We start from the raw sequence: 25,613 nt of genomic DNA, 5'->3' as shown, positions 1-25,613 counted from the left end.
CAAAAAAGTCAAACATCTAGTATTTAGCTCCGTTTCACCGCTGGCTGTGATAGACGAAAAAGGAAAAGGAGAGGGGAAACGAGGAGATAGAAAAAAAAGACTGTGTGGGGACAGGAGAAAGATGATTAAGGAGAGAGCTGATGGAGGTCATGAGGAAGACGGGAGCGAGGAGAGACGAACAGGGGAGAGGGAGGAGAGAGAATTAGAGAGGAAGGCTGAGGGACACACAGCGAGAGAAGACAAAGGAAGAGAAAGACAGAGAGAGGAGGCGAGGAGGAGAGAAGGGAAGAGACAGAGAGGAGCGAGAGGGAAGCAGCAGGAACTGTGGGCTACCTGTTACTGATTCAGCCTCTGACAATGCCTTTATAATGGGAAAGGGAGAGCAACGGAAAGGCTTAATTCACAGACGTGTCAGGGAGAGTTAAGCCGATTTGTGATTTCGATTTTCTGTGTTTGTGAGACTGAGTGTCTGTGAGAGAGGGGGTTTTAGTGTGCGTGTGTGTCGTGTTGTGTGTCTGTCCAGGGACAGACTAGGGAGGAAAGAAAATGAGGAGGAGACTGACACAAATAGACAATATATGTTTTTGATTCGTCCTCTGTGTGCGAGAGAGCTCTATAATGAACGCTAGAGACGTGTTACAAATATATGACACCATGTTTACAGATCTCCTCGATGTATGCCCATGTTTTGGTGTGTGTGTGTGTGTGCGTCTGTGAAAACCCCATCTTGCTTTAGATGGTATTGATCCTGCTCTAGACAGGAGACAGATGATATCAGCGTCCTGGCTGTTAAATACGTTGATATACTCTCAGCGACCGGAGACAATGTACAGTAAATAGGAAATCTTGTAAAAAATCTTACAACCTGCAGTGTTTTTTAATGACGCTCATTACAAGTAAATAGCAGCACTCCGACTGATGGAGCACTGATCGCTATCAGCTGATATTCATCACTTTGTCTTTGGAGCTGCTGATCAGAAATAACAATTGTAAAATGGGTAAAGCAAATACATAAATGTCATACAGATAGGGAGTGTTTTTACGGCCTGGTCCATTACTGCGAAAGGATGTTCACCACATCCTGTTTAGCAGCACATAGGCTCATGATGCAGCCAGGGAGGCTGTTTAAATCCTTGCTGCACAGAAATTCACCTAGTTTTGTGAATGTACATAAGAGATATTGTATTTTTATTTGCGACCATGTGACTGAAAGACATGCAAAATGTGCTTTGTCTAAAGAGAGTCAACAATTAAGAAATAAGGAACAAAATTGCTCATTTTACAGGATGTAACAGTATTAAAACACGTAATGAAGCTCTGCCCAAAGTAAATATTCTTTGCGGACCAGCAGCGTATCATTTTAAAGTGAAAAAAAGAGCTTTTTTTGGGGATGTCTTCTGCAGAGACTTCTTGTGAAACCTAGAAAAGCCTGTATCAAATCCTGACTCTGATGATGACTTTAACCGTGATCAGTATCAGCCCTTAAAACCCGATCAGAGCAACATGACAGCGAGTCATTTTGCTCATCTCTGTTGCTGCTGCAGGTTATAATAGCCAACATTATTGCCTATCTACTCTGTTGCTTCAAACCAGTGCTGATATATCACCACCTTCAGGCGCTGGCAATGCCCTCGCTCCGAGTGAAAACTCACACACCAATCCTCACCTTGTAATGATAATAATAATGATAAACTTTATCCAGCGCTTTTAACGTCTGAGATATATTTTGTCTTTTTTAGGGGAGCAGTGGAACGTCAGAGGGAGATAAGAGGACAACAGTATATGCCACATAGAAGCAGTATACGTTCTCTGAAAGCAGACAACCTGAGGATGAGAAGTTTTTCTTTTCATAAATCTGCAATAAACATGTTTGACTTCGGCGCCTATTCTAGCTGAAAGTTTAGAGCATTGGAACATTTTGATGGTATCATTTTGAAGTATGTGATGGCCATATCCATGCTCATTTATGTCTCATTAGTTGTTGCAGCAATTTTAGAGTTGATACCATTTGTTACACAGATTTGGGGCAAAATGTAACCATTTTTGACCACTCAAGAATTGATAAAAATGGCAAAAATCCCTCCAAAGTACCACATTAAGACACCAAGACCTTATAGACCTCCATAGAAAAATCTATGCTGTGATTTGGTATCAAAAATCTCTGATATTTGGAGATCGCTGTAAGAATTGGATTTTTCGGTAGTTGGATGGCGAGCACTTCAGTTCCAGAAATTGCTCAACCAATACACCATTTCTTGGGAATAGCATAAAGTAAGCATGTCTATAACGTGAAGACTGGTGGGTATCAATGGAATCCATTTTCATTCAGATATCTTGAGGCTAAAGGTCAAGGAACCCCTGTGAAAATGGCCATACCAGTCTTTCCCTCGCTAAATTTAGCAAACTTTGGAGCATTATTTAACCCCCTGCCTGACAAGTAAGCATGACATGGTTGGTACCCATGGATGCCTTAGGTTGTCTAGTTATGACAACAGCTACCTAGCTTAAAAAAACCCGATCACAACAGAGCCTCTTACAAACAGGACTGTCTGCTAAGATCACCGGTGATCCTGCGGGTCTCAGAGGGTACATGATGGTCCTGATGTTTCACTGCTGGCAAGAAGACATCTGTATTGTTCACGAAATCACTAATAGTCTGGTAAGAAATAAGAATGGGGCTTGAGCGATGAAAAGTTTTCAAAGCGAGTGTGCTTTCTGACAGGTGAAATGTGAAAGTTGGGGGAAAAAAGACAAGCGAGGCACATTAAAAGCCTCAAAAACGTCAAACAATGACCGAGGCTGTATTCCACCCAAACAAAGCATCACTTGTGTCGTCCACATGAAAGGAGACCCGCGCTTGACTCAACACATTCTTCGCTGTATTTGACAGTTGGTTTCTCAATGTGGGGTTCTGTGGTTTGGATACTGATGCTGGTGTGTGTATGTTAGTGTGTTTTTTTGTTGGGGTAAATGTGACACACAAGACTGCGGGAGACGTGCAGAGGTGCTGCGGCTTCCAGTAATTCTGCTAATGCTTCGGTACCGCACAGACGTTTCTCCATCTCCAGTGAAACACAGACACAGACTGAGCTTGTTCACAGAGTCGTTATTGGTCTGGAAAGCCTGGTGTTATAGAACATCTGCTGATGATTGACTGGTAACTTTATACAGCACAGAATGCCAGGGACCCCAAATACTAAAGGCTTACCCACCTGTAGGTACTGAAACCGTATCCCTAGAAGCCAAAAAAATACATAAGTTACTGGATAGTGTGTCTATGCCTTTGTCCTTAATCCATATTTATATGTTCCTGCATCATCTGAATGAGTGTGCATGTGCTGTCATTTATCTTTTCTTGTATTTGTGCTTAACAATCACCACCCATGACTTTGCCTGCACCTACTTCGACTCTGACCACAGTTTTCAGACGCCCTCAGGCACCTTTCTCTGCAGGTAAGTCCAAAAAGGGAGCCAGCATCGAGGGTCTTTCCCTCTAATCTGCAGCCTGAATCCCTCCTTGGGGCTAAGAGACTACCAGGGCTGCCCTGCTATTACCAACAGTCTGTCTACAAGACACAACGTGCCACAGACTAAGCCAGGAAGTAGCAGCCCGCACTGATGAATAGCAATGAACGAAGCCTCACAAGTTGACACTGACGCAGATAGCGGCTTATCTTGGCCTTCGCCATCATGTGTAAATTTGAAATCTCATTTTTTAACGGTTATGAAAAGCTTAATTGCAAACCCGACAAGAACCTACAGGGAAAAGGGGGAATCGTTAGTGTGAGAATGAAGCAGCTGAGGGGCCACAACAATGCATGTGAACAGATTAGCATGTGGAGCAAGACACCGCTGAAGGATGTCTCACCTCTGGCTAAGATGTTTATCTACTGTGTTACTATTTGTGCTCCACAATGAAATGACAACAAGAGGGATGATGGATCGGTCTCCTGCCACTTATTGATTCATTTGTCTGTCAATCATGTGCAATATCTCAGAGGAGGCTGAGTGGATTACAATAAAATGTTTTCCCACTGATACCAACATTTTGAAAATTAAACAAGTTAGTGCGAGCAGTTTTTCATATTTATTGTATTATGGGTATTTCACAGTCTAATCACTCACTGTTTTTTAAATGTAAACAAGGCAGGATTTATCTAGAAACAATGAACAGACTCGTACAGAAGTAATACCTCTCAATTATCACTTATGACCCACTAGTGTGGGTGGTGTATTTTTCTGCAGAGACCCTGCCCTCTGCTTGGAGTTTCTTATTTTCTGTGTTCAGGACGTTTATGGGTGCGCACCCCCACAGCGCTCAGGTGAGATCAGGGCTTTATAAAAAGGTAGTGGCGAGGTGCCAGACACAAATACAAATATAGCACAAATATAGTGTGACTGCTTTACTTTCACTTTCGCTGTCTAAAGGAGCCATAAAAAAATTAAAATACTTGTCCATTAAAGCTCATTCTGATTTAGAGGTGAAAATAAGGGGACATATGTTACTAATCTGCCCTGATTGAAAGTGTTGGTGGCAACGCTCTTGCTTCGTTGTGCACAAATTAAATCAATCCCTATTATGTCTAATTGTGACTTTAAAATGTTCAAAATAATGAGATTATTATCAAAAAGAAAGCAGTAACTTGAGGAGGATATTTGGATGGATTTGGACTGTGTTTGTGTGTGTGTGTGTGCACATGAGAGAGGATAAGGATGCTAGATGAAGCATATAACAGTATTTGTCATGTCTTCATGGGAGGTCCATTCCTCTCCACGCTCAGATCAACCATTCTCTGACTGCCTTTTGCAGACAAATGGATCATTTCACACTCAAGGATCTCTCCAGAATATTTACCCGATTTACAAAAGAAAAAAAAAAAAAAAAGATTAGAAATCCAATTAAAAAAAAGCAAGCGAGCTAATAAAGCCTGTCCACCAAAGCAAATCAGCCTCTGTCTCAAAATGTATTTCTGCTACTATCGCAACATTTCTCGAGGTAATATCCAAAAGCTTATGGTGAAAGTGCAGCCGCTCAATCTCTCCGTCAGTCACCCCGTGGCACTGCAACAATATCTCTCTTATGAATGCAACTTTAACCCTGAACAGACGATTTTTGCTGGCAGCAGCACAGTAGCTGCAGTTGTACTCTGAAAGGGCAGTAGCAAAGAGAGAGTGAGAGTAAGAGAGGCAGGAGGGATGAAGTGAGACAAAAACAGGGAGAATAGTGAGGGAGATGTATAGAAAGAAGTAGAGGATGGGAGAGAGAGATAAAAAGATAAGAGAGGGGAGAGAAAGAGCGGCGAGAGCAACTCAAGGACGACTGTAGCCCCGTCTCAAATTCTGCCTCGCCAGTCAAATCCATGGGACCGACATAATGTTCCCCTTCTGAATCTGTGAAACGTTTTTCGTGTCAAGCGGGGAGATGGGTATCACACAGTGCACCGATTCACCCCTATCCAAGGAGGGCAGATAGTTATGGCTCAATTTTAAGAGGCCCAGCGAGCATCCATTCAAAGCTGGAACCAGGGAGAACTGGCTGGGGTGCAACGGAGAGGAATTCAATAATTCACCTTCAGTGTGTAAGAGCCAATGCATTCCAGCAAACACACACTTGAAGCACATACAGTTCACAGTGAGGAAAAGAAAAAGAAAGAGGATGGATAAGTCATGGGGAAAGACAGCAATGCTGCGCTTGGCTGGCACTGCAGCTACCCCGGCACTCCTTGGCAGTATGAAGTGAATTTGAGAGTCTCTCTGCGTGATTGATGACCTAAGTGAGATTTACCATTAAGAATGTGTTTTTGCACTAAAAACAATATGTGTCTTTAGGCAGCTGTGCATCTGAGTGTGAGCTGCATGTGTGTATTTGTCTTTTGGGGCATTTAGTTGTTCAGTTTTCTTCCCGTCTGCAAGGTCTGCTGACTTCCGTAGCACTGACCAAACAACAGAGCACAAAAGGCAAGCGGTCATGCTGTTCTGACATCCCACGCCTAACTGCCAAACAGAGCACAGCATTAGACGATCTGAGAGACAGTGTGAGCGGAGAGGAGAAAGGCAAGACAAGTGATAAACAGAGGGAATAAAAGGAAGAAGAACAACGCCTGAAAGAACAAGCTGCAACCTCATTTAGCTGTCCACTTTAAAAAAACACCGTCACTTTCTATCAAGTTCCACGCCGAGTGCATCTCGCCCATTAATTGGGGATAAACAAATTTTGAAAACTGTTCTCTCCTCACTCTCTCTGCCTTCCTGCTAACAAAGTGCCGGCTCCTCTGCGGGGATGAAGTCCAGTTTTGTATGGATGGACTTGTCAAACTTAATCTAGTCAGATAAAAACAAACACCTTTGCCGAAGCGGTGCAAGCTGCAATGCTCTCTGTTTACTGTGCAATAATCAGACTCTGGGTCAAGTTGCTCTTAACGTCAACACAGTTTGATTTACTGCCATTCAATATATCATCTGTTACTTCCTACCACTTATTGTTTGACACTATTTTTTAAAGGAGTTTACTGGGAGGCTGAAATAGAGAAAACCATGCAGTAACACAGCATCAGCTGCAGCTATTTAACAGCTATATATCTCTCTACTGACCCTTTAAATACATTTACAAACAAGCTAAATTTGTCCTAGTGAGAGCCAGTGTACTTTTAAGGCCAGGAGATAATTTCAGTTCTTTATGCCAGTGGAAGTTGCTCACCCAGACAATGTATCATGATTGTCTTCATGGCAGGCATTAATACAAGAGGAGTGGAAAGTACAGATAACTCCAAATTAGCCTAAAAAGCACTACTGTAGCTTTCAATGGTATATCAAAACCAGTGTACGTCACCAGAGAATGTTATTGAGCATGTATGATCCCACATACAATCTTTGCAGATGTTAACATTTAACAGTTTAGCCTTACATATTAGTTGAATGTCATATATGTACATATATGGGTATATCCTGCAGCTGGATACAGAATTTGGATCTGAAACATTGTTTTCATCAGTGTCTAAAGCTGCGTCCGAAATTTCATACTCACATGCTATTTAATACACTTAATTGGTTAGGTTTCCAACATACTAAAAAGTCTTTTTAGTATGTTGGAAACCTAACCAATAGCATGTGAATTGCAAGGTATTGCCAATGACATATTAAAGCGTGCAAACACTAGACCCTACGCTGGCATGAATATCCCACAAGGCAACGCTGTAGACGAAAATGTTCACACTTTGTTTTCTTTAATTATTTTTTATTTGCTAGTTGAGCTGAGGTTGGAATGGGTTTCTAAGCACCTGAATTCTGAGTGTGAAAATATATCTACTCTGTAGTGCCAGTGTTCATAGAATTTACACTATATCCCACAATGCCATACCAGATTCAAAATTACCATGTGTGGCTCTTCATCTGGCACTGTTGCCCTTGTTGAAGCATTAACTGTATACACTCTTCAGTTATAACTGTTAAGTGATTTGTTAAAGTTTTTCTGTTATCGGCTTACTGCTAACCAAGCTAGGCTGATGTGTTGCTCACTTCAGGTGGCCTCACAGAGGTTCAGTGTTCTGTTTCTCATTAAAACCTCTACTGTTAAAGTTCCATAATGGTTTGACCGACCTTGCTACTGTGCTTCTAATATGACGTTCCACTTAGCCTCACTGCTAAACTTACCATTGGACTGACTGATATGTGTTTTACAATACACACACACATGTATCTCTTCTATTCTGTTGTGACATCTGACTGGCTAGCTGTGACCCCTTCCTCTTCTTCGCTTGACCGCCTCCATATTGCCCGGACACCAGGAGCGCCATTGCACAACGCTCCATTGGTTTAACACGCGACACGTGGTGGGGCTCGCCAAACTGCAGCACAATCAATTGGTTTTTAATGCTTTGAGTAGACCCCCGAGCTCTTGAAGCTAGCATGCTTGGGTAATTTGATGTGATTCACTGAGCTGGTGGCAGGCTGTGTGTGTGTAAGAGGCGGTCTGCTGTGTATGTGGCTGGTAGCGGATATGAGCCCGGGTCATAAATGGAGACAGATTGGTAGCTATGATCCACTGACGGCAGTGACAGCTGGGGTTAGCAACTAGCAGCCGTTTGGTGACAGAGCGAGCCACTGGAACACGATGGGGACGGGGCCATGGGGACGACATGGCCACATGGCTACTTCTGGCACGAAGGCATGATGAGATGAACACCAGAGTACAATGTGGCTACTGGCTAGTGGCTACTGCCAATGGCTCCAAGAGGCCTCATGACATAAGGCTGGAAGAGGGATGGTTCTCAGGCAGCCGTACAGACTGGCTGGGAATAATAAGTATGGACCACACATATGGCTCTACGTAACACATACAGTGCACACAAACATGTATCGGTCAAACATGAACAATTACACATAGACAATGAGGCTGTGTATGGTCTGTCTGTGTGCTGACACACAAACCATAACAACACCTAACTCGAGGGTCTGAGAAGATGCCAGAAGATGAAGAAAATGGTGTGTGCATTGAAATATCCACATTTATTGGTATAGGCTAAATGTAAAGAGAGATGTGTTTATGTGCACATGTTCGCAGAGATATACACATACAGATTTGCACACAGGTACACAGCACTGCTCATGCTGTGCAGTTGTCCTTTACTTTGTTATAATGTATAATATGACAACCCATGACACTGTCACTCTCACAACAGGCAGCAGCAGCAGGAAAAATACTTAACTTGTTAGCGTGCTAACTTTAATCCTGTGTGAAACTAGTGTCACCAGGAAAGTGCAGTCCTGACTGAAAGGTAGCAAGCTGCGGCGAAGAGGAGAAGGCTGGGTGAGTTTAGAAACTCGTAGGACAGGCAGGAGGTCGCACGGCTGAAAGGCAAACTGAGTGGCTTGGAGGGCAGCTGCAGCTGGGTGTGGTGTGTGTGTGTCTGGCTGGCTGGTGGCCTGCTGCGACCAGATTACATGTTCACTGTCCCACAGCGGGAGTGGAAGTGAGATGGGTAGGACTGAGTGGTAAATGGCCACAGCGGGGAGCCACGCGGCTGGTTGAGCACTCCTCCAGTGAGTGAGTGAGTGCTGGACCATCAGCTGCAGAGTCCAGTGTTTCCCAATTTGTTTGATCACAGGGACTCGCAAGCAGGTGTCTTTTTGACTCAGGCTAACAATGCCATTAACATGTCCGTGGTTGCACATCATTTGCAAGTAGTAAGAACAACAGAAAATAGTGGTTGATTTTATTTTTCGGGTGGCTATTAACATTTGCCCTCTTGGTTAACTCTGCCAACAACAACAAAACTGACTAACTGCGGAGGGAAACATAATTGAATGACGCAAGAAATGGCATAACAAAAAAAGCCCCTTTTACACAAGCACCGCAAACGTGAATTATCTAGACATTACCCAAAGGAACAGTATGTGAGAACACAAATGTCCAAATCAGTTGGACTGGACATAAAACAGACTTCATCCTGCCAGCTCCCTAGTACAGAGTCTGTGTAATGTCTGATTGAGCCCATGTGAACAGAGCAGGTAATTGTCAGGAGAATTCACAGTAAGCAAGTGGGTATGAGTTGATAAAGTTTCTATCATGAGGCTCATGTGAAACCGCAAGAAAACAAACATCTGAGAGTAATGAAATGTAAACGTCTAACTGAAGAGATGACGAGATTCAGGAACTTCTGTCAGTAAAGGCCGAAGCAGAAGTCGTCAGACAAATTCATGGAATGGCAAGAGAATCTAAAGTTTATGACCATATTACGAACAGGCTACATGACCGCGGTATAATCCTGGCCATGTTCTTGCTCTTTCATGCTCTTCCAAGGTTACTTCAGCAAACGATAACTCAAGTTACCCTCAGGGATACAATCTCTTTTCCACAGACAAAATAACTTCTGCATCAGTAAAGTTATACAATGTTTTCATGCTTATTTTACTATATTATAATGCACTTCTCAGTAGCAGGGTACACTTTTACAATAATATGCTTTCATCTACTGTATGAAATCACCAAGTGCATTCTGTATTGCACTGCAGGGCACTGTACTGCAGCACACTTAAATAAGACGTCTATTTAGCTAATTTTTGTCTGTGGAACAGTGAAACCGTTTCACAATTGCAAAGAATCAAATACATGTGCCCTTGCCTGGTTCAGAGCAATGAAGAGCAGTGCACACTGAATGTGCTTCAGGGGCCACGAAAAGCCTCAAGCAAACAATAAAGCCTCTGGCAGAATGATTAAAAACCTTGAAGCAACAAAAAGAGAACCCTCATGGAGCTCTGATCAATTAAAGCTCAACCTTAAAACAATTTACTAAACTACTAACGCTCTTTGTTGCCACAACATTAGGGAGGCAAGTCTGGGATGTGTTCCAAACAATACTATTGGTTTGTTACGGATGAGTCCAAGAGGTGGATATAAATACTGTGGACTATTAGAGTCTCTAATGAAATTTTTAAGACATATGTGTTGTCTGACTAAAAACCAAAACATGATTTATATTTTGCTAGAAGTAGTAAAATATGATTTTTACTAATAAAGAAAATAGCTATAACTTATCAGTGTGGACTTTCTTTACAGACTGGATGACATAGTAACAAAATTCTGGACTCCAAGAAAACCAATATTCTGTACTTCAACTACACTCTTAAAAATACGGGTGTCAATAGGGGTCCTCTGGAAAGACTGAGGTTCTACCCAGAATCATTTGCTTCTGAAGAACCCTTTTTTGAAGAGTTTTTCAAGGACTGTTGAAAGCATTGGCGTTAAAAGATCCTTACCCTTAAATATCTAAATGTTTACCCATGTTTCAAATAGTATTTTTGTATCTGGAATGTATCTAGAATCCCTCGATCAATTCATTTTACTTATGTTCTGCCATAGTTGATATCTTTGCACCTTACTTCATGCCATATAAAAGCACATGGTCTACTGAAATCCTTTTTTCTTCCAGGTTCCTCGTACTTGGCATTTTGTATTGAGTCATTCACATGTAGCAAAGTTTCGGTTCCCAACCCTACTGGGCCATTGCCTTGGTAAAGGCTGTAGTTGTAGTGATTTCACAAACCACCCCCTGTGATTTTGAACCAGGAGTGTTGTGGGTTGGGCTGGACGACATCAACTGTGACCTTTAAGGCCGCCTCAAGGCAGCTGGATGTGGCTCCCTTGGCCTTGGGCTAAACTGTTAAACTAAAAGCATGGTTAGTGGGAGAGAGATCTATGGGTAATGTCGTCAATTACTAGTTTTAGAGCAGCACCGGGCAGATTCTAGATGAAACCCTTGGAATATAAAAGTGTTCTCAGAAGAACCCCTTGGCTGTGGTCTTGTTATCACCTATAGACGGTGGAAAGGTTCTGGATGGAACCACCTGAAAGGGCTCTAGTTGGAACCATTACACCACATAAGGGTTCACTATAGAGCCTCTTGAAGGGGGGTTCTAGGTGGAATCTTTCACAGATGGTTATAGGTACAGCCCTTTGGCTTCTAGGTAGAACACCCGGAAAGGTTCCAGGTGGAACCTTTATAGACTGAATCATTGTGGCTTTGGGCTAACACTTCCAGGTAGACAACTGGCTATTGTTCCGAGTTGATGAGATATGTGTGATATATGTATGATATGTGAAATAAGGAGGTCTTTCCTTTAGTTAACACTCATATATTAGATATGATCAATATATCCCTATTAACAGGCTATGTACCACAGTCTTTTAAGGTAGCTGTAATTAAACCTCTCCTAAAAAAGCCCACCCTGGATCCAGAGGTGTTAGCCAACTATAGACCAATATCTAATCTTCCCTTTATGTCAAAGATCCTTGAGAAAGTAGTCGCAGACCAGCTGTGTGATTTTCTCCAGGATAATAATTTATTTGAGGAATTTCAGTCAGGATTTAGAGTGCATCATAGCACTGAGACAGCTCTAGTTAAAATTACAAATGACCTTCTGATTGCTTCAGACAAAGGACTCGTCTCTGTTCTTGTTTTATTAGATCTTAGTGCAGCGTTTGACACAATTGACCATCAAATTCTACTGCAGAGACTGGATCACTTAATTGGCCTAAAAGGTTCAGCACTAAGCTGGTTTAAATCTCATTTATCTGATCGTTTTCAATTTGTTGACGTTCGTAATGAATCATCCTTACGTACCAAAGTTTGTTTTGGAGTTCCGCAAGGTTCTGTGCTCGGACCAATCCTATTTACTCTATATATGCTTCCTTTAGGTAACATCATTAGAAATCACTCTATAAATTTCCATTGTTATGCGGATGATACACAGTTGTATTTATCGATGAAGCCAGAAGAAAGTAATCAATTAACTAAACTCCATAACTGCCTTAAAGACATAAAAAATTGGATGAGCACCAATTTCCTGATGTTAAATTCAGACAAAACTGAAATTATTGTTCTTGGCCCCAAACAACTCAGAGACTCTTTATCTGATGACATAGTTTCTCTAGATGGCATTGCTCTGGCCTCTAGCACTACCGTAAGAAACCTCGGAGTAATATTTGATCAAGATTTGTCTTTTAATTCTCATTTAAAGCAAACCTCACGGACTGCATTTTTTCATCTGCGTAATATTGCGAAAATTAGGCCTATCCTGACCTGAAAAGATGCAGAAAAATTGGTCCACGCTTTTGTTACCTCAAGGCTGGATTACTGTAACTCTCTATTATCAGGTAGCTCTAGTAAGTCCTTAAAAACTCTCCAGCTAATTCAGAATGCAGCAGCACGTGTACTAACAGGAACTAAGAAACGAGATCATATTTCTCCTGTTTTAGCTTCTCTGCACTGGCTCCCTGTAAAATCCAGAATTGAATTTAAAATCCTACTGTTAACTTATAAAGCTCTAAATGGTCAAGCTCCGTCATATCTTAGAGAGCTCATAGTGCCATATTATCCCACCAGAACACTGCGCTCTGAGAACGCAGGGTTACTCGTGGTCCCTAAAGTCTCCAAAAGCAGATCAGGAGCCAGAGCCTTCAGCTATCAGGCTCCTCTCCTGTGGAATCATCTTCCTGTTACGGTCCGGGAGGCAGACACCGTCTCCACATTTAAGACTAGACTTAAGACTTTCCTCTTTGATAAAGCTTATAGTTAGGGCTGGCTCAGGCTTGCCCTGTACCAGCCCCTAGTTAGGCTGACTTAGGCCTAGTCTGCCGGAGGACCCCCTATAATACACCGGGCTCCCTCTCTCTCCCTCTCTCTCTCTCTCTCTCTCTCTCTCTCTCTCTCTCTCTCTCTCTCTCACTCTCATCCTATTACTGCATCTTGCTAACTCGGCCATTCTGGATGTCACTAACTCGGCTTCTTCTCCGGAGCCTTTGTGCTCCACTGTCTCTCAGAATAACTCATACCGCAGCGGTGCCTGGACAGTGTGACGTGTGTGGTTGTGCTGCTGCCGTGGTCCTGCCAGATGCCTCCTGCTGCTGCTGCCATCATTAGTCATTAGTCATACTTCTACTGTTATTATACACATATGACTATTGTCACACAAGTATACTGTCTGATATTAATACATACTTTCAACATATTGTACCACAGTAGCCAGAACTATAACTATAATATTATTACTTTCATTAATGTTGTTGTAAGCTACTGTCATTACCTGCATCTCTCTCTCTCTCTCTCTCTCTCTCTCTCTCTGTCTCATTGTGTCATATGGATTACTGTTAATTTATTATGCTGATCTGTTCTGTACGACATCTATTGCACGTCTGTCCGTCCTGGAAGAGGGATCCCTCCTCAGTTGCTCTTCCTGAGGTTTCTACCGTTTTTTTTTTTCCCCGTTAAAGGGGTTTTTTCTGGGGAGTTTTTCCTTATCCGCTGTGAGGGTCTTAAGGACAGAGGGATGTCGTATGCTGTAAAGCCCTGTGAGGCAAATTGTGATTTGTGATATTGGGCTTTATAAATAAAATTGATTGAATTGATTGAAATCGGCAAACTTGTTTAATTCTGTTGTAATTTGTCATCTGTAACAGTAACATTTAAAGACATATAGTTTAACACAGTGGTCCGACCTATCTGATGTTTCTGCTCTGCGTATTTTAATTACCGTGTTGCTTTGCTAGCATCTTTGTTAAACCAAAACTACCGGCATGGAAGCTAAGCAATATACTGCTGTGGATGAGGCTGTAGCAACACGTATTTTAGCCACCTAAAAAGACCCACCTAAAATACTCAACAGCAGTGTAAGTGTACACCATCTTTGGAATATTTTCACCGCTTTACCTCACACACTAACTGATCAAGGCAGCAGTGGGCCAGCAACTCCCATGTTCTAAAATGACTGTCTTTGCCAGTGGAATCTGGTGGCTTTGAGATTCAGTAACCTAATGGAAAGAGCTGTGAGACGGCAAGGTAAATATAACATACACGTAAACTGATTTTTCTTTGTGTTTCAGGTGGCTAAAAACTAACCAACTAAGGCAGCGTTAGCTAAGTGCTGTTTCATGGTATGTATGTGACAAGGAGGTTTTCTACCCAGAGATTATTGTAAACAAGCACTGAGATTCCGTATATGAAAGGTTCTACCAGGAACCAAAACAGGTTCTCCTATGGGGACAAGCCTAAGAACCCTGTATGTTCTAGTCTTCACCCTTATTTCTAAGAGTGGTATGACTGCACACCACTGGATGCAATTTTTGGTAATCTTCTACTGTGGCAGACAGTGCTGTGAACTTAATCTAATTAATATTAATTTTTCCCTGTCTGCTGTCTGGGCTGGTAACCCCGAGCAACAGTCTACAGCCCATCTGTATTGTGCTGCGGTTTAGTAAATGATGCCGAATTGCTTCCTGGCACATCCAACACCTATAAACTCCCGACCAAAAAAATAAAATGAAATGTGTTTGTATACTTAGGAATGACGGAAACATGTGGTTATCAGAATGGGATAATATGCTTTCATAGAGCTGTGTATAGTAACTGCAGGACAAAAGTGGTGCAATCATTTAGCTATAAGAAGGTTTCATGTGGAGCTGAAATGGCATGTGCATGTATGCAATTTAGCTGGTTTGACATTTGACCTGCAGCAAAGGAAGAATGTGGCTTAAACGTTTTTCCATACAGAATCTATTTGTCTGATCAGTCGCATTGCCCTAAATATAAAAAAATCCTCCATGTTGTAAACTATTTTCAGCACAAACGTGAAATGAACTTCTTTTAATGAGTCCCCTTTAAAGCCTTTCAACAACTCTGGCAAAACACTGTGCAGAGAGGAGAAACTGAAGGCAAACCATTTTACATACATTTCCAGCTAAAGGTGGGCCCCAATGGGGAGTCAAGGGCAGCTACTTCAGGTGAATGGTAGAGTACTTACTGTAGGTTGCATAACATATTGTTGATGAGGCATCCATGACGTACTCTGGACCTAAGGAGAGACACATAAAATGTACAATATAAATTTTCCTCAATCTTAGTAAGATCCGAGTGGTATCCCACATAAAGCAATAAACGCTGTTCAAATATTCACAATATGTTCAAATACTCTCGAGTCTGAAAGTTTTAAAGTGATTGCGATGGTTTTAATGCACCAAAATGGCTGAACTTTAAACAGATTAAGTTGTGCCAAAGAATTACAGAAAGAATTTGAAAGTCTGGAGGCAGCAAATCTCCCTCCTGCCTTCTCATTATTGCCAACAGTATGACTTGTGCAAGGAGCCCATAAATTAGGTTCCTTCTCTATTATAATAATATTATTAATGCCGTACCCAGTGCTGTTGCAAGAGGGGAAAAACATTGTGAAAATTCGAGGGACAGACAGCTAGAGAGAACATGTTTCAGTAGGATTATTTAAAGGTTTAAAAGAATAAAATAAGAGGACTTTGAGAGTGGTGGAGAGAACTCAGAGGTATGCCAAGCTAATACCAGAGGAAAACATATGGAGACATGCATACTCACAAATGTGGATGAGAAAGGTAAAGAGATGGTGAAACAGTGACAGACAATGATCAAGAGACCGAGGGAATGGAGGAACAAACAGAGCTTTTAGATGTGCTGGAGAGAGGAATTAGACAGCTTGTAGCAGACAAACACACAGGCTGGCCACTGATCCTGGTAAAATGATTAGATTAAACAAAGACAAACATGGAATAATCTGCTATAAGAGCAATCAATCCTCTGTGCCAACCCAAACGCGTGATTTGGATCCACACCTAAACAAGCTCGATGTTCTATAACATGAAGCCAAGTCTGTTTGTTTATACATGGCAGTATTTGTTCTCCCCAGCTGAACGGGACAGCAGATAGACACAGAGAAAGCTTATCTTTAATCAGTTATCTTTATGCAAGATACTGCATGACCATCATGTGATTGATTCAACAAAGACACTTAGACTGTAGTCAGACTTAAGGCCTCTTTATACTGTGCCACTTTGGGCTTTCCCAGAGGAAAGTTGACAATTGTGAATGAAACGTTGTGAAATCTTTGGTTATAAATCAAAAGCGGTTTAGAAGAGTCCACTCACGGCCAATTTGGAGCTTTGCTGACCAAAGACAAAACAGCGTCAGAGAGTTAGAATCAAAATCCCGCAATGCAACTACTGCTACAACCCACGTTTGCAAACAAACCAATCACAGTACAACATGAAATGATGCAGAATCAACTAGAGAGCTAGTGTCATGCTAATGCTAAACACATATTTACTGCTTTTGGCTAATTCCATTGTAGTGCTGCGATTTACCAGACATCATGCACAATCTGACATGCCTCAAAACTGATAGCATACAGTTGTGACAGCTTGTGAATGTGATTGAGATTAGACCCATTGTACACACTGTCGGCAATTACAGAACTCTGGGAACTCAAGGAATAAATAAAATGACCTTTTCCACTGCCTTCTCTGCTCTAACATTTTCATAGCGTCTGAATATGATTGGACGTGTGTTGTGGAGGTCAGCTCAGCGTATTTGGGTTCAAAATTAAAATTTTGTTGTACTTTTGCACCACAACTTGACAGAAGAAATATGCAGTGTGTGCCTCTATGGCTCAGGCTGCTGAGAGAGTAAAGCCTCTCCCTCTGATGGAAATGATGGCCCATTAGTACAAATCTAGAACAATAACAAAATTAACTGGCCACAGGCAGAGTGCTATCAAGAGCCAAAACACCGTGACATAACACTAATAACAACAACAATCACTTCCGGTTAGACAAATTGGAAAATGGAAATTGGATCTAAGTTGCGGACATACATGAAGCAAACTTTAATAAAATGAGCAAATTAGGTCTCCAACTTAATGTTAGTTAAAGGAGCAGTGTTTATGATTTAGGGATTTAGTGGCATCTAGTGGTGAGATTGAAAATTGCAACCAGCTGGAACTTCTCCCGGTTAGATTTCCTTCAGTGTTCATTGTTCAGGAGTTTTTACTGAAAGTCAGATTATCCCCAGAGATCTCCTCTCCAAAACACACTCTCAATAGAGTATAAACTCTAAATAAAGCAGTTTCATGTTAAAAAAAAATCAGTGTTTTTCTGACGCTGCCAATCGCTTAGAGGTTGCTAACTACAGTAGCAGATGTGAAAATGCAAATGGCCCTATCTAGAGCCAGCGTTTAGTTTGTCCCTTCTAGGCTACTGTAGAAACATGGTGATGCAACATGGCAGACTTTGTGGATGAGGACCCGCTCCCTATGAGGATATAAATGGTTCATTCTGAGATAACAAAAACACAATGATTCTTATTTTCAGGTGATTTTACACCAAAGAAAACATTAGATTTAATTTCTGCCAATATAACCTCATGTATCCTACACACTGGACCTTTAAAGTGTTGTTATATGAAAGTATCAAACATATATAATAGATGAATGCGATGTATACACGTTGAAATAACAGATGCTAAGTCAAGAGCTGTCTTTGAGCATGTTTGGTCTTTGCAGATGTAAATCTGAAAAACTCAAACCCTTCTCTTTATTGTTACTTGGCAGCCCCAAACACAACAAGACTTAACCATTGTGTCTTTATTGTAAACAAATGTGATTTAGTCTATAGAAAATGCTCTAATGTAGCCAGTGGCGATCCATGACTCTAGGGGGGCCCCAGGCAAAGAAGCCCATCAAGGTCCAATTTCATTGTGCTAATGGTTACACCTAAGGTTGTAGGTAGGACAGTTACAGGTAGCTCACTGACTGTCCTTACTAACAGTATCCAGCTGTCATAAGGTAGCTAGAAGGGGCTCTGCTTAAGGGGTTTTGGGGGCAGCGGAGGTGCGCTGTATAGTGCCTTTATGGGAGGTTTACGGGGGTTTATTCTTGTCATTGCAAAATATGCCAAATGAGTGGCCAGTTTTTTGGGGGGGCCCTAACATTTGCCTGGTTAGCCTTTCCTAGTGCGCCCCTGAATGTAGCATTCCACATTCAGAGACCAAGGAGACTTTGCCTCTGAGAACTTGTCTTGTCTGATCGAGACTCAACTTTTCTAACAGTAATTCTAAAGCTACAGTACGTCTAGTTTTAGTGACTGGTATAATATGCATGACCCAAGAGGCTCCCTACCTCTGGCTGAACTTTACAGCTCGCGTTACCGTTTAAAACAGCCTGTCAGCCAATAAGCCAAAAAGCCGGTCAGTCAGTTGCTCATCTGCACGGTCAGCCAGTTGGCCACCCATCCAACCAGTCACACGTAAAGCCAAACAGTCAGCCAGTTAGCTAGTTAGTAAGCCAGCCAGCCAGCCACACATCCAACCAGCCAGCCAGCCAGCCACATATTTAGTCAGCCTGTGAGCCAGTCTGCAGAGCCAGTGATGTAAACCAGGCCACGGCTGGCTGGCGGCACTAGCTGAGATCTTGGTGGTGATCTGGCCTGGGCTGGCTCCCCTCATGTGGATCATCAAAGCTGTTTTTCCAGGAAACAAAGCCAATCATCGTTCAAGCTCACCGGAGGCAGGCTTGAAAGAACACCAGAACACTGCTGTTGGCATGGGTCATTTGCAGATTTGATAAATCAATGCCACTATACTAGTAGCTCAAAAATATCCACTCAACATAAACATAAAAGAAGGAATGGCATATGCAGTCATTTCCATGCACCTTGAGATTTCATTACAAAGGCAATAGTTATCATCACAAAAGGAAGCGATTTCCTTTTGTCTGGCGTATGTGGCTGCCTGGCTTGTCTTCTCCTTTTCTTTTTCCTCTGTCTCTTTGTACTTGAACAGAAGATGAAGGACTCACCTTCCTGCCGTGACTGGCTGAAGGGCAATATTACAGGAAGCAGTGGCAAAGCTGCCCGATATTGAAACTGTGAGGATTAATATTCCTCAAAAGCCTGGCCATTGTTTTTGATAAATCAATTTGGGAAGCCTTCCGAGAGCGGATTAGAGACGCGCCCTGGCCCACTTTTCTCCCTCCTCCTCTTTCCCCTACCCCTCCACCGCAGGTACTGGACCAGAGTTTTAATCAAGCGTGCCTCAAAGACGGGCACAGCAACCTTCAGCAACACCCCTCCTCTGCCCCCCCCCCCCCAACCGAGCCATCGCCATCACCACCAACCGTACTATCCGTCCTCCTCTCCCTAGTTGTCTTTCTCTCCATCTGTCCCTTCTATTTTCCCCATCTATCCTTCATCTCCTTTCTCTTGCTCACTATCCTCGTCTGCCTGTCTCTGCATACCAAACAGAGCCGATGTTAAACGATAGTGTCTGAGCGAGAGGGCACAGTGGCAGTGCCTCTTGATGTTTAGATTCGGCAAAGGGTGCTGCGTGAAATGTGCGGTGACGGAAAACGGTTAACGCTCTTGACATCTCACACAGCCAATTTTCACGTTCCTGTTCTGTTCTCTTTCATTACTCCACAGATCACAGCTGTGAGGAATGTGGAAATTCACTTTGGAAGAGGAAGCGATTGCATCGAAGTTAGCAAAAATAAAATCTAAGAAGAAAAAAAAAAAACAACAAAAAAAACCCTGCTTGTATTGTGTTAGCAGCCGAGGGAGCACAAAGAGGTCAGAAAACTGGGAGGGAGGGAAGTGTTTGTTTTTCCTAGACTCTTTCATTCTTGATGGGTGATTTTAGTTTTTTCTATCCTGTCAGCCTTTTTTAATCCCTTTTTTTCTGCTGCTTGTTTTCTGATGCCTGTTGTGTTTGCCGCCTACGAAACAGATGTCATCGAGCACAGCTGGAGCGGCGAAGAAAACGATGAGAGAAGAAGAGAGAACCTCACGCTGTTTTGCAGCCCGCCCCGTCTCTTCCATCCCTTTACACATAGCACAACCTCATATTACACATACATAGACAGCAATCTACCCATAATGCAGCGCATTATGGCCCACCTGATATGTGGAAACGGGGGAAGCAGCGATGAAGGGCGTGATGGAGGTCTGTGCAATCATGCGGTTGGTGGCGATGCTGTAAGGTGAGGAGTAGAACCTGAGGAGGGACAGAGAGGGAGGGAGAGAAAGAGGGGGAAGGAGGTAAAGGAGGAGGAGAGGACACAGCAGAATTAGCTTGTCAAATTCATTTTAGTTTTATAGAACATATTGTAAATATAAAATGATGGTAAAAATACAAAAATGGTGCATTAACTGACATATCTTTCGCCTGTACAAAGATTTCTCTGTCTATATAAAAAAGAAACACTTGCAAACCAGAGCGCACACACACACAGACACACAAACGCACTGTCGATTTATCCTGCAGCTTGTTCAGAACAAACACTCGGCCATATATTGTATTTCGAACGCCACATAAAAGTTTCATGAAGTGTCTTATAGCGTTCTCAATTGAAAAGTCGGGTTTTATCACATCAAATTGAGCTTTGTCATAGTATAAAGTAGGAGGTTGTCTGTATTTTTTTTTTCCAATGTGGATTCAAGTATTAAGGCTGCACTATACCATGCTGGCTGGCTGGCTTAAGCAGCACGCTTGTAGGCTAAGCTTGTGGAAAACTCAATGCATTTCAAGAAGGTGAGGTTTGACATGAGCTGCAGAGAAGCGAGGTGGTCGGCTCCGCTACTTTATCTCGTTGCTAAAGGTTTATAGCGACAGAATGTTGCTGTGATCCCCAGGGAGACTAAGTGGAATGTCCAATAGTCTCTGTCACCTGAGCTGAAGATCATATTACTGGCCAAGGATTACAAGTTATGTACAAGGTTTGACCACCCTACATTTGAATTGAAGATACAGCATCAGCTCTTTATGTTGTGTATTACATTATATTTTAACCCTGGAGACCCCAGGCCACTTCAACAGCTAAAAAAAAAACAAATTTACATTGTTTTATCAACTTGATGGACAATCTTGGAACCCATCAGCTGTTAGACTGATGACAATAAAGCCTTTGAGGGAAACGGACAACATTTTGTGGTTCCAGCGGGTATCTGGATAATGGATATGCAGGCCAAGATTTCCTCCTCTGTGTGCCAGTCATTGCTTACAGTCTGATTAGCAACTTGAGATGCAAGAGTGCATTTGGAGTTGATTGTGCACTAATCTGTCTAAACAGATATCTGCATATGAATTAAAAAAAGCTACTAAAAATTTAAAAAATTGGCAGATGATAGCAGATGAACTCTGAGATTGCATTTCAGCCGATGCGTTCCACCTCTTTTGCTCTCCATGCTGACTGTTTACCTGCATGTAACCCAAGTCCGCTCAAACGTGACTGATCCACTTGGACTATAAAGGGAATCCAAGATGCTTCCAATGCCATTGCAAAGAGATTTTGTATTAATATTCAGATTTCTGTTTATGAAGAATCCTTAATGGGTTACAATAGTTATGACTTTGAACTGATTGCAAGTTTTAGAAGTTTGCTAGAAAAGATTAATTTACCTCTGTTTTACCCCGGCTATAAAACATGGTTAAATACGATAGATTGTTAAAATATTATGTATCTGTGACTGACGTTTACAGTCCTTTTACCGTAACTTTACAACTCCCGAATTCCAAATAAATCTATTTCAATTTCTCACATTGGAGTTTTAATAGTTTGTTTATAAGAGGACAAACTGGAAGGTAAACCTCTCTCGAGTCGAACTGAACGCAAACATGAGTCATGTTATAATGTCTGATAAAATATTTTAGATTTTTTATGACTTTTGGCACAATAAATATATATTTGTTCACAAATAGCTCATTAATTGATAAAACATGAAATGTTTCTTTAGTTGGAATAGTGACAATGTTTTGTATGACAATTTCCTTCATCACCAATAAAACAGTATTACCAATAAAACACAAGGAATAAAACACAACTCTGTTAATGTGCTACTTGAGAGATGATGAAATATCTTACTGTTTTTAGGTTAATATTTGGTCTTAATGTGGGCAATAAACTTGCTGCTCTCCTATAAAAGTATACAGTCAAATTCAAATATTAATGCAAACTACAAAATGTAAATTCAACCCCTCAGTAGTATATACAGGGGTAATTTGCATCATAATTATATTTTAAATTTACTAATCCAATTTGCCCCTGTGTGTTCTCCACCCACAGGAATAGCCACTGGGTTCAGGTGCATTGTCAGCTGGTTGGCAGGCTATGGCGAGGACTGCTGATGCCTGGCATCACAGATTGGTTCTAGGGCAAAACATTCTTACTGCCAACTTGTCAGATACCAATGCTTCGTCAGTAGCCCTTTGCATCAAACTAAGATGCTCTGAGTACTCCTCTAGAATCAGTTTTGGACACTCAGGGACATTGTGTTAGTTTCTGCTTGTTACACACACAGTGTCTGTTCAAAATAAACTTAAACTAACATAGGTTTACTTTGTTTTACAGTTAAGGCAACAAAAGTACTTGGAAAGGTTAAGAAAAAAGATCCATGAGTCAATGTTGAATTTTGGTTTCTGACAGGACACATACAGCAGTCTCTTGGTTGAAAGTCCTTTGTTTGTTGGACCCATCCACCACACTGGACATTCTTGCTCTTTATGCTAAGTCAGTTGCCCACCAGTTGGAAGTGAGATCACCTGTCTGAAGACATGGAGTCTTGTGGGGGTACTGTGGGACTACATGGTACCCTGGCTGTTGCTACAAGCTGGTGTGAGAGCTGAGTCTGTATTCTCTGCAGGAAGTCATAGACTTTTCAGTGGATGTTGAGCTTCAGTGAAGTCACTGATTCTGTTTGTGATATTCATGGACAGGATCTTAAGGTGCAGCCGTGGGATGTGGGAATCTCTGGACTAGGGACCTCAGAACTGCTCTTTGCAGATGATGGGGTTCTATTGGCTTCATCAGACCGTAACCTTTAGTACGCACTGAGATGTTTTTCAGCTGAGTGTGAAGTGGTCCGAGTCACGGAACCAAAGGACTTGAAGTCAGCACCTTCGAGGGCGAGGCCCTGGTTCTCTGCCAGAAAACGGTGGATTTCTCCATCTAGGTTTGGAGTGAGATGCTCTAGTAAGAGAAGGAGTTCAAGGATTTCTGGGATTTGAGGATAAAATAGAGCATAAAATCAACAGGTGGGTTGGTATAATGTCAGCAGGAGTTGAGCCGGAAGGAAAGATTCTGACTTACTAATCTTATGGTTACCGACCAAAGGAATGAGGTTGCTAATACTAACAGCCAAGATGAGTTTTCTCCGTAGGGAAGCTGGGCTCATTCTTAGAGATAGGATAAGGACCACAACATTTGGAGGGGACTTGGAGTAGAGCTGCCACTTTTCCATGTCAAAGGTGGGCCAGTTAAGGTGGTTTGGGCATCTGATCAGGATGTCTCCTGTTAAGAGGTTTTCCAACTGGTAGGTGGTAGGTGACCCTGGGTTAGAACCAGTAGACTGGAGAGATTATATATCTCATCTGTTTTAGGAATACCTTGTGATCATTCAGGAGGAGATGCACCATGCTGCTGGGGAGGAGGGATGTCTGGACTACCTCGCTTAGCATGCTGCCACCGTGACCTTGCCCTAGCAGAAAATAGATGGATGGATCCATATTGCACTTGAATTTTGATGTTCCAGTAAGCAAAGTCTGACAAATGTGAAGTGGCTTTTTTGTTTTACACTTTCAGTTCAACTGCAGTTTTATTTAGTACTTTCCATTAACTTATGAATTAAATTTTCGGTATACTTCTATATTCTTTGCCACTGATTCACGCTTTATGTCTATTTTCCACTTTGAGTAACATTTGTATAAAACTGACTACTTTCACATTCTTTGCAACTTAATTCACCTAATTTCCTTTTTTCCTGGAACATGATCATTCAGCTAAACTTCTGGTCGAATGTAATACGACTGAATCACTCCTTTCCCAGCAGGTCTGTTGCCTAACACAAATATCTGTGGGATTATAATTTGGCGGATTTGCAGCAAAGCAGGCTTTTACATGGCAGGCTGTGTGTAATGAGTGATGCTATTCATCCAGTTTTTTGGTTGAGATTGACTCCGAGTCACTGGGGGATAAGTGGTTTAGGAAGCGGGGAATGAGGAGCTTCCTGTGAATGACTGAGGCCAGAGGGAGACAGAGGAGAGCCTAAACACTCTCCTTCCTGTCTCAGGACTGCGGGGAAAAATAAAACATGTTGCCGGGTCATTTATTTCCACAGCAGCATTAAGTCATGACATAAAGACACAGAAACACACAGGAACACACACATACATGAAGAACCAAACACACAGAAGCTCGCACAGCTGCCCTTGGCCATTTTTCACCCGTCCCAACCTATGAAAACTGATACGGCGCCCATATAGATTTTCCTAATCAAACAGTAACAAAGTGCAGACACTACATTAATCTTTATGTATGACAGTGGTATTGAACGGGTCCTATGAGCCAAGAGGTGAGTGTATTAGATAGTGCCAAGGATGGATTGACTGTCAAGCTCTTACCCATTCTGCATTGCAGCTGGATCATATGTTAACGCCATGCCAGTCTGAAAGAGAAAAAAACATGCAGGATTAATCATAAATTAAGAGATTTGGATCAGAAAAATAATAAATGACATAAAACTAGCCTGGTTCCAGACCATAGACCCCGCCCACTCAACTGAGTAGGCTTACATCTCTGGTCTGGCATACTTCAATGAATTTGCGATTTATCTCGTCCAAACGCTGGACGAACCAATGAACGCCAGGGGTGGGGGTAGGTCTAGCGATTAGCCAATCAGCGCCACGCTGATGTCAAGCTGTACGCCGGTGGGTAACTGGTGAGGATAGCAACAATGGCGACCGCTACAGATCCTACAGACCACATTAACGATGCTATCGAGGTATTTCGCCACTACTCGCATTAATGGAGGACCAAATTAAGGAAGCTGCTAAACTGGATTTAACGGCGATGCAGCTGGGCGTGCACGACGACGGAGACATTTTAAATGGGCAATGCTCGCTTGTTTTCGGCACCCCCGAGGCATAGATACTAATGACGTCAGATTCTGGGTGAGTTGTTGATCTCTACTGATTGGTTAGGGAAAAAATCAAATTCCCCCCCCCCCCGTAAATCGCCTTCAGTCTGACACTCAGGCTAACATAAAACTGCAACAAGGAAAAAACTGATGATTGAAAAGGCAGTGCAGATAAAGCTGAAACAACACCTTCATCTTTTTTTCTGTATTTTCCTTCTTCATTTTTGGGAATGTGCTTCCTCCCTTTTTTGCCAAGAAGCAGATAAAGATCAGAAGACTATGTTTTTACATTTCAGTTATTATACACATGAAACAAATGATATAACGTGTTAATTAGCATGTTGTAGAGGTGTTGGTA

The 25,613-nt window shown here is 42.1% G+C and overlaps 1 protein-coding gene across 9 annotated transcripts in view; it reads right to left on the bottom strand.

Annotated features, from left to right (window-relative positions):
- LOC117263777 (RNA-binding motif, single-stranded-interacting protein 3) overlaps window positions 1-25,613 on the bottom strand; it is a 385,852-nt gene that overhangs the window by 20,347 nt on the left and 339,892 nt on the right. For all 9 annotated transcript variants that reach the window (XM_078175662.1, XM_078175657.1, XM_078175660.1 and 6 more), the window contains 3 exons: window positions 24,741-24,784; window positions 20,243-20,339; window positions 15,295-15,345 (listed from right to left, as the gene is read on the bottom strand). In XM_078175662.1, coding sequence (XP_078031788.1) covers window positions 15,295-15,345; window positions 20,243-20,339; window positions 24,741-24,784 — 192 coding nt within the window. The remainder of the gene's footprint in view (window positions 1-15,294; window positions 15,346-20,242; window positions 20,340-24,740; window positions 24,785-25,613) is intronic.

Source organism: Epinephelus lanceolatus, chromosome 16 (assembly GCF_041903045.1).
Source record: "Epinephelus lanceolatus isolate andai-2023 chromosome 16, ASM4190304v1, whole genome shotgun sequence".
NCBI classification, from domain to species: Eukaryota; Metazoa; Chordata; class Actinopteri; order Perciformes; family Serranidae; genus Epinephelus; species Epinephelus lanceolatus.
Note: the sequence above shows the minus strand (reverse complement) of the source record. Positions and strands in the feature narration are given on the sequence as shown.